Below are 10,573 nucleotides of genomic sequence, written 5' to 3'. Positions count from 1 at the left end.
AACAGTAAATGAGACACTTTTTCCGGGGAATTCACTTTCTGGAGTTTCCACATTACACCAATTCACACTCACGCCTTCAATACTTACATTACCAGTCGCCTGAAAACCTGTTGTAGAACCTGGAAGCTCACCAACACACGCACCACTGGATTTTGGGACACCCTGTGAAAATCTACCCGCTGCACTAACAATTTCACTTTCAATTTCATCATCTGATGAACATTATCCTCCACACAAGAATCATCATCACTATCCGTATCATCATAAGTAAGTCTTTCAATTCATTATCGTCAACATGAACAGATGCCATGTTGCTTAACCCATAACTTCAAGTGTAAAGGTAAAATAGTGTCTGCCTTCAAAACAAATGATATTTGTGACTCACAAATAGTTACAAAAGAAAGATAAACCTTCCAACTAGCAGCTAAACTACGACAATTTTCCCAACCGCCTGTCATACAGACAATCACAGTTGAGAAACAGTCACACCGTCTGTTAGACAGATGGTCCGCAGTTCTTGGGCTAAGTAATGAAACACAAGACATTTTATTAGCAGTGTTTATTATTAACATATTAATTCTAAACAATCAAAGCAGGAAACAATATTTTGAATACAGTATGTCTCAGCCATATAGATTTAAAACACGTTAATTTCCTTGTAGAATGTCAATCATGCCACTATTAGTAATTTTACTCGCGGTGAGTGCGCCGGCGAATTGGACTAATAGTCATGTCATCGTACGAAGAAAAATCATCATCATCACTGCTGTCCCATTCCCTCTGGTGTGCCTCAAGTCCCGACTCCACGACCTGCTGTATAACGTCCTCTTGTTCTTGAAGAACCTCACTTTGCCCCTGGTGGTGAGCCCTGTCAGTCTCTGCCTGTGGCTGCTGGTGAACTTCTCCTTGGTCTTGCTGGAGAGCCCTGCAAATCTCCCCTCGCTCCTCTTGGGCTTGTCGGTAAGCCTCTCTGCTTCTCTGTCGGAGAGTTTCATGATCATCATCATCATTGTTCTGATGATCATCGTTATCTGTGGTTTGTTGGCTAAGTTCAAGTTCATCCAGAGCTGTCTGTAAGATATCAGCTGCTCCTTCTATATCGGACTGTAGTAAACTGCGGTTTACACATATCCGCAAACTGGGCTTGTGGGCATATATTTCTTCTTCTTCAATATAGGATGAACAGATTACTGCCAACCCAGATCTCAAGCACTGAAAAGAATAAAATGCAAATAAAACATGACTGAAGAAGAGAGTTCAACAAGTATATCACAACATATCAATATCAAATTTAATCTTCTTAATACCAATATACTTCTGATATGCTGAAGGCAAAACTTTGATTAATAAAATATTTGTTGGATCACTGCACTACACAATGACAAGTGTAAATCTACATCCCAGTATGGCACATAAACAATAAAGAAGAAATATAAATGATGAAGGTAACAATGCATAGAAAAGGATCAAATATGTGTTAAATCTGGATTACTAGAAACATGAAGAGAATGACTGTATTTATCTTTTAACTCTCAAATATCACTTCTGACATAACAAAGGTAAAAATGAAAGCACTGAATGGATTTAAACATTTGTTTAACTAAACAAAGTAGATACAGAGCCCATCTCATTTCATAATGCACATATTTTACTTCTTCACACATTCATATCCTCATGGTGTTACAAAAATATAATTCACATCTTCAAAATAATGGAAAAATGACAATAAATAATAACAATCCCATGATTCCTTCTTATATATATATATATGGTCTGGGAAAAACAACAGGTAAGTCAATTTCTTTTAGAACTCAGAAACATAACATTTTAATTTCAAGATGTTACTAGATAAAACAAATATAAAGTTACAAAATCACATGCTTTGAATAACTGAAGTTCAAAATGTAGTAAACTGAATTAAGCTTGGTCCTATGCCCAGTATATCACCACTAACTCGATTACGACAAAAACATAAGGAATATATATTTTAAGAACCGCCTGTTGCCAGTTCTTGATGGTTGCAGTATTTTTGTATCCGTCTCTTGGCACAGGCCAGAGCAAAGTGTAGCTTCCACCAAAGTCCCAATGTCATCCATGGCTGTGACAATATGGAAGCTATGGTTACAGCAATATGGTTACAGGGATTTGCAGATTCATAGAGCCCTACATAACAGAGAAACAACCTAGCAAAGCTCACAGAAGGAAGAAGTGAAGGGAACTGCCTACTTGCCTTACATTCACAACACTCCAGATCGAATTGCCAAGGTCCTCCGCAAACACAATATAAAAAGCGTGTTTGGTACCGCCACCAAAATTGCTCACAGACTGAGTAAAACCAACGACAAATTGTCCCCACATTTACATCCTGGGGTATATAAAATTCCCTGTACTTGCGGTAAGGTATACATCGGCCAAACATGCCGGTCCATTAGTACCCGTATCAAAGAACATGAACGTAATGTTCGTCTCAACCAACCAGACAAATCGGCCATAGCTGAGTACGCTCTATCGTCGGGTCATGATGTCATGTTCCAAGATACTCGAGCTCTTACCACACTAGACACTACAGGTCCAGTATTATACGGGAAGCTGTGGAAATATGTAGAAATCCTAACAATTTCAACAGGGACACCGGCTATCAATTGCGTATGCCATACACCTGCCAATGTGATGTGTTAAAAAACACGTTATGTGAACCGCTTAGACTGATTGTGATGGTTCGGGCAGCTTCCGCTTCGAAAGCTAGCATTGCCACGTCCTGGGGGCCATCTGGTGGCGATTGAACGTACCATTTTCCACTTATATTATAACGTCCAATTTTTAAGTGTCATTGTTTAAGAAGCCTTTTTCGTGGACAGTCAAGATTTCTTCTGAGGATGCAGAGCACAGTTCCTTGCGAAACGTTAAGAATTTCACCTTATTTTCTTGACACGGCATAAGCCCAAAAGCCTATACAGTATCATGTTTTTAAGTACGGGCCCTGAAAGCATTAATGACAACATTAAAAACCTCTATGGGGAGGATACTTTCAAGAAGGCTTCAAAATTCAGCAAATTAAGGAGAAAGAAGTCTATTCTTCTTTCTTCTTTGTGCTTTCTACCGAGATGTAGGGACCATAACATCATTCCCAATGGTGTGAAGCTGAAGCACACGTTAAATACACCGAAAGCCAGGAGAATATATCAACGCGCTAGCAAGGCTCTTGTGATCGAGAGAGTGCACAACACTCGTAGGGAACTGGATTCAGTCTCCCGAGAGTTGTTTCGTTTACATCTGCTGTTAAGCAACACTCTCTTGCAGAAATTGTGGGCGATTACTGCTATACAGGCTGAACGAAAATTCAACCAGGTGTCATTCAGACAGAAGTCAAAGTTCCTCCGTCTAGCTCAGAAACAGACGGTCTCTCACACGAACCCGGATGCTAGTAAAACTGTCGTCAATCTTTCCAAGAAATCCTTGGACGAGAACCAAACGGCAGTTCTAGCTAGGGGTCTTAATTTCACTGTCGCTCCCTCTAAAATTCCCACTGAGTAGTTAATTACTTCGGTTGAGGCAGCCATCCACAAACTACCTACGGATGAGGCTGAGGAGTTAAGATAGAAATGTGTGAGACTCATAAGGTCCGCTATTGTACCCATGCCCAATTTAACAAGAGGCGAAAGGAGAGCTCTGAAGGAACTTAGAGATGATTCTGAACTGACCATTCTCTCAGCTGATAAGGGTAATGCGACAGTGGTTATGGACACTGATGAGTATAAGAATAAGATCTCGGCTATATTGTCAGAGCCTGTTTACAGACTGAGCTCAGGTGACCCCACCACTCGTGCGTCCAACGCCACCGCGAAGCTCTTAAGGCAATCTTCAATTGGAAAAGAGGAGGCTAAACATCTGTCCCCGGGGGGGGGGGTGCAGTGATATCTAGATTATACGGACTGCCTAAGATCCATAAAAAAGATGTTCCCCTCAGACCTATTGTTAGTGTGATAGGTTCTTCTACGTATGCTCTGGCTAAATACCTAAGCAAATTGCTTCAGCCACACATAGGACGTACTGAATCATACGTCAGGGACTCTTGGTATTTTGTCAACAAGCTGTCAACCTAATGCACTTTTGGTGAGTTTCGATGTGGAGTCCTTGTTCACTAAAGTGCCGATTGACACGGTCATGTCTCTAATTGAACACCAGTTCCCTGATGACATTACCAAGCTATTTTACCACTGCATGACATCCAGCTATTTCTTGTGGGGTGGGAATTTTTACGAACAGATGGACGGAGTGGGTATGGGAAGTCCACCTTCGCCCGTATTGGCTAATTTCAAGTTACAATTACAAGTAACAACTCTCATTGGCTAATTTCTTTATGAAGCATTTTGAGGAAGAGGCTATTGCTTTGGCGCCCGTCAAGCCTATGATATGGTGGAGGTATGTTGATGTTGCATTTGTGGTCTGGACAGAAGGACCTGAGAAACTTCATCTATTCCTAAACCACCTAAATCACCAACATCCATCAATAAAATTCATTATGGAGATGGAGTCGGAAGGATGCCTTCCTTTCTTGGATATTCTAGTAAGAAAGAAACCGGACGGCTCCCTAGGACATACCATCTATCGTAAGCCTACCTACACAAATCGCTATCTTCATGCAGATTCTCACCACAATCCAGCACAAAAACAAGGCATTCTCATGACACTCGCCAAGAGGGCAAGAAGAATTTCTGAGCCATCACATATCCAGGTGAAGATGAACACGCTCAAAGTCACGTTCAAGGGTAATGGTTACAACGATTTGCAGATTCATAGAGCCCTACATCCCAGAGAAACGACCAAGCAAAGCTCACAGAAGGAAGTGAAGGGAACTGCCTACTTGCCTTACATTCACAACACTCCAGATCAAATTGCCAAGGTCCTCCGGAAACACAATATAAAATCCGTGTTTGGCACCGCCACTAAAATTGCTTACAGTCGGAGTAAAACCAAGGAAAATTGTCCCCACTTTTACATCCTGGGCTATATGAAATTCCCTGTACTTGCGGTAAGGTATACATCGGCCAAACATGCCGGTCCATTGGTACCCGTATCAAAGAACATGAATGTAATATTCGTCTCAACCAACCAGACAAATCGGCCATAGCTGAGCATGCTCTATCGTCGGGTCATGATGTCATGTTCGAAGAGCTCGAGCTCTTACCCACACTAGACACAACAGGTCCAGGATTATACGGGAAGCTGTAAAAATACGTAGAAATCCTAACAATTTCAACAGGGACACCGGCTATCAATTGAGTAATACCTGGTTGCCAGGCATTAAGAATTTACGTAGGTAGTGAAGCGTTATTTAACAAAATACGCTAGTGCTGTGATATACTTTAGACAATCAACTTTCTAGCGACGTATATTTAAATTGTGCCTCTTATCAGCACTTGTAAATTTTTGGTGAATTATTTCATTCTGTTATGGACCTTGTATTCATGGCCTAGTGAATGTATGGAGTTGTGATATTACCACGATTATATGAGACTGGAATTCTACTATATTCGAAGTATTGGATGACTAATCTTTGTATCTGGTGGACTCTGATAATTTAGTGCAGGAGCCCTTTGAACTGTTAGCCTACTGGTCAATTACTCTGTCTATATGTGGCGAAGAGGACCTTTCGTCACATAGTAATTCTGTGTGTTAATACCCCTAATGGTATAATCGCATAGTGGACGGCTACACGAACTTCTACGCCATCTAAGAGTGTACATAACTACTGCTGTGTGTGTTTAGACAGCGCTCACCAGGGCGAGTATCACGGCTGGTCCGTGTCGCTCCTAGCGGGGAACTTGGAAGTGCACCGATCTACGCTTCAAAGTGTTTGAAGGCAGACGTTACCTCGGAGCAATGGCTTACATTACCGCTGCAAATACAATGCATCTGCAGACTGGTAGAGGGTGATGCCCTAAAAACCTCCCCACCTGGGAATTATGTTTTTTGTAACCGTGTAGTTTTGTACTATAGTTCTTCCAGTGTAAATATGTAGTATGTGATTTTATTTACCACGGGTAAGTGCAGTAGTTAACTACAAACACGAGTTTGTTATCTAGGCATGAATGCTATTCCTGCAAGGACGCCTTAGGTAGGTTTTGTGTTAATATTATGTTATTGGTGTGTAGCAGGTAAATTCCAGTTTGTATTTTATTTCAAAGTGAAATGTATCTAAAGTTTTACGGTGTAGCGTCTTGCTTCAAGTGAGCATTATGTGTTATTTTGAAGGGCAGCGTCATGTTCAGATAACTGCCGAAATTCTCCGTTGCTTGATCTAAATTGGTTTGTCCCTTGTATTATCTCTTGTTTCCTGTGCATTTGCATGTGTTTTCTGTGCTTTGTCTTCGATACGTGTGCAGTTTCTATTTTAATTTATATATTTTTTAATCGCCTACGCTGCCGTGTTTGTGTGTGGATTCGTGCTTACCTTGTGTTTGGTATTTCATATCACTTTTCCCGCTTTCTTTAGTATTTTCCACCCTTCTTTGACTGTGTTTCGAGTTAATGCTGCGCTTACTCTAGTATCTACCTTTTAAAATTTTATTATTTTTTATTATTATTATCGTAAGTGGTAAATTTAATTCCTCTTGGGGAACACGTAACTTGGTTTGATTAGTTTATTTTAATTCCTATCGGGGGCGTTTAATGAGATCCTTGGTCTTATGATTTTCGTACACCCTTCATTTATTTTAACGGTTGGTCAACTATGCCATTGTAACGTGTTCACTTAATCAAGGGCTTGGATATCCCTAGTGCGAAAGATACGGAGCCTGTTTCTTATCTTATCGATCCTGATTATTGTGTTTATCGTGTATCTCTTCATGCCTGACGGTGATGTAACCTTTTATTATTATTATTATTATTATTAGGGATTTTGTGAATTGTCGCAGGCGTGGTAAGAGCATGTTGTGGATTGTTACGTGTATGCTATTATGATTTGTTTCCTTCTGAAAGTGTGTGTTTATTTTTTGGTCTAGGTGATGTTATGTGAACTGGCTCAATCCTGTAAATTATGTTCCGGTGTTTAATTTATTGTCTCTCCTTAACATGACTTGTGATTTTAAATTTGGGTTTTATCTGAGTTGTGTTTTAATTTTTGGGACATGTCTGCTGTGGGGACATTATGGTCGGTATTTGCTGTGTTCTGTGTTAATGGTGATATGTCGGGTGTCCTTCATTAATATGTGGTTTGGTGGGATTTTAGCTTCCACTGGGGTGCTGTCAAAAGCCCTCGATTTACAATCCAACACTTCCTTTTTCTGTGTTAAATTTTAAATTGTAGTTGGGAGTTTGATTGCCCTGGTTTGGCTTGTTATATATTTGGTCCTGTTGTGGGCAAAATTTACGTTTCTTATCCCGGTATTCCCTGACCCAGCATCTGTGTTCCAAATTATTACTTTTTTTTCTGATATTTTATTCCCCTTTTGAATATTAAATTACTGGGAGCATTCAGTTAGGTAAAGTCCTCTTTTCCTTGTATATATGGGTAGCCTTATCCTTATATTGTAAGATTATCAAGATTTATTAGTCTTAATTTAATTTTTTTTAAATGGATTATAGTAATTTACTTCCACTAATGTAATATTCATATACTTCAAACATGTGTTTATTATGGGTAATTGTTAAACTAAGCTGATGCATCAAAATATATGTATGTATGTGTATATATATATATATATATATATATATATATATATATATATATATATATATACATACATACATACATTTGTTTTTTTTGGGGGGATGGGGATAGAAAGGAATGAACTATTACAGGTATGAATTTATTCACACCTGAGTCATTTATTTTAAGGAATATTCATTATACTCCTTAATGTTGTGTTTCTTGCAAGTTTCATTATTCTTCAGAGTTTATTTAATTTTTCAAATTTGTATCATAGTTGTAAAAGATTATTTATTAATTATATTTTTATTTAAATTTTTGGAAAAATTGGTGTCATTTTGAGGTGATTTGCTTCGTAGTTCCTTGGATCCCCTGCTCTTCCCTTTTTAATGGGTAGGTTCCAGCACTCTTCCTTGCTCCCATGTATTTTGATGTGTTATTTTCTGTTTTGGTTTCATTTGTTCCTTGTTTATATTTGTCTTGTGTGCACATGTCCCTATGACGCACGTCATTCATCATCATTGTTAGGGGGTGTTGCAGTTGGTAGCAGAGCGTGGTTTCTTAGGTGAAGCTACGCTGAATGGTTAGTGATAAAATTGCGATGCAGGCACCCAAAATGACACCAACTAATAGCGAACTTAAGACTTGTCTTAAATTTTGTAAAACTGAAATGTTCCCAAGTAATTTGTGTTTTACTGTTAATTTTCATGTGTGGCTGGGTCCTTTCTGTTTCGCTGTTCTCTTGCCCTGGTGGTGCTTGTGTTCGAGGCCTCCTCCTGTTCATTTTATCCTGTTCCGGTTAATGCTGCATGATGGGTCATGGAATCCGGTTCTTTTCCTGGTGCTGTTCTTATTCTGAACCTGCGATATCTTGGCGAGTCGTTGACCATTATTGTATATTATTGATGTATGGCATTACTTTTATTTGAGATTGGTTCTAAATTAAATTTTACAAAATATTCTACCACATTTTACAGAAACAAAATTGTGTTTGTTGTCATTAATTACCTTTCGTTTAGTATGTCTTGTTTCTAGTGAAGGAGTTGCTAAGCTGGTAGCCCATCGACTCCATGTGAAGATCTACGGGGCTTGTGTTGAATTGATTGGTTAACTATTGCTTAGAGTGTAAGATTTTACCTTGGTTTCAGCTTCGCTTGTGGTCCAGATCATGTGCTGAAAAATTTGTTATTATGATATTTCTTTTCCAGTGACTATGTTCCAGCCTGGCTATTTGGAGAGGGTGTGTGAAAATTAATTACAATCTTGACCCGTGAAGACTTTGCTTTTCAGCTAATTTCTGTCTGTGGTCCTGCTCTGCCCTGGTTACTACATGTCTTGTATGGTGATAGGGAGATTTGTTGACATAGTGAGATGTCAGTTGATAATAATGGTGTCGGTATTATGGATACTTACCTGGGACTTGCACTGTGGGAAAGTGTTGCTATTTGGCTTATTACAGTCTTGTGCATGTTTCCTGGGTGATATTGTGTTGTTATTATGGCCTTGGGTGGTATACTTGTACGGATTTGTATTGTAATGGTGATATATTGATGTGTATCTCACGTGGGTTTTGTGTTATAATGGTAACCATGGGCTGTGTTCTTGTTCTGATGTACTCTGCTGTGTTTTTGTTGGTTGAATGGTGATAGGCTATGGCTGTATGGTCCATCAGAGGTTATATTGACCTTTTAATTTAATTTGATGTGTCCATGTCAGGTAGTGCTGTCAATTCTCTCATGCGCTAATCCATTTCTACGGGTAATGTTTACCATGTGGTGTTCTGTTCTGGTGTTACTTACCTTTCTGTTATTTCTGGTACTTGGTGCATGTGGTCAAGTTGTAATTACTGTAGGTGGGATCTAAAGTTATTGGTCATGTTTTCCTTCTTAACGCCTGTAGTTACGTGGGACTAGGTAAGGGTAGTTACTGCTTGTTAGCTTCTTCCCCCTCACATTCATCTGTTCTGTTATCTGTGAATTGAATTTCTGCTCTTGTATTGTATATTCTGTAACTCACCTTGGATGACTAGTGTCATGCATCTGGTGTATTTGCTGGTTCTGGTAGATGAATGTCAGTGTGCTTGAGCTTGAGTGTAAATTTTCATTCTTCCTGATATTTCATTTTCTGGTGCTGGATGGTTGCTGTATGTATTGGTGCTGACTCATTCCTACCTGTAAATATAATATCTGTACTCTGCACTGGTACTACTTGGTGACTCTGTGGGTTCATTGCTGGAGTCTTGGTTTGGATCATGGCTGGCTTATTGCTGAAGCAATCTTTCGTTTTTACCATGTTTTGATCCTGGGATTTTGGTTGTGGGTCTCGCAGTGGTCGTGTGGTCATTGGTACTCGCTCATTTTCCTGATAATGGTGGAATCTGCTCTTAACTTCACATTTGCTTTTATTATTTCCTTCCTTTTCATTTTGCTAAGGATTATGGGAGAGCATTTGATCATCGTAGTCAGTCTTGTGTGTGCTGTTAATTTAGTTGAGTGTGGTGTTGTTGAAATTGATGTGAAGTCTTCTCTAGTGTATCCTTGAATCTATCCGTTATCGTATGTCCATGTCTTGGCTGGTATATTTATTTATCCTTGAGTCCTCGTGTAGGCAAGGTGTTTGGGAGTCAGTATGGGATGTCTTGCAGGAGATTCAGTTCACACTATTATTAGCCCAAGATGTTTCTTGAGGCCCGTCAGGGCATTTGTGGTCATTTCATGGATGTACACTGGCTCTGAACATGTTTATTTGGATATTGTGGAATATGAGAACTCATGTTCTTCAAAATAGTATCTGTAGGTCACAGGTGATCAAACTGTATACTGAGAAGTGTTTCCCATGCACCTATGGCTGTTTATATGTAGTCTCATCCGATCTAGCTTATTTACATAATCTGCTCCTTACGCTTTGCTCCGCCCATCGTCT

The 10,573-nt window shown here is 39.4% G+C and overlaps 1 protein-coding gene across 1 annotated transcript in view; it reads right to left on the bottom strand.

Moving 5' to 3' along the window:
* Positions 1-544: 544 nt before the first annotated feature.
* Spt-I (serine palmitoyltransferase subunit I) overlaps positions 545-10,573 on the bottom strand; it is a 398,639-nt gene continuing 388,610 nt past the window's right edge. The window contains exon 10 of the mRNA XM_067141884.2: positions 545-1,212. Coding sequence (XP_066997985.2) covers positions 691-1,212 — 522 coding nt within the window. The 3' untranslated portion in view covers positions 545-690. The remainder of the gene's footprint in view (positions 1,213-10,573) is intronic.

This window comes from Anabrus simplex, chromosome 2 (assembly GCF_040414725.1).
Source record: "Anabrus simplex isolate iqAnaSimp1 chromosome 2, ASM4041472v1, whole genome shotgun sequence".
Lineage (NCBI taxonomy): Eukaryota > Metazoa > Arthropoda > Insecta > Orthoptera > Tettigoniidae > Anabrus > Anabrus simplex.
This window is presented reverse-complemented; position numbering and strand designations above follow the sequence as displayed.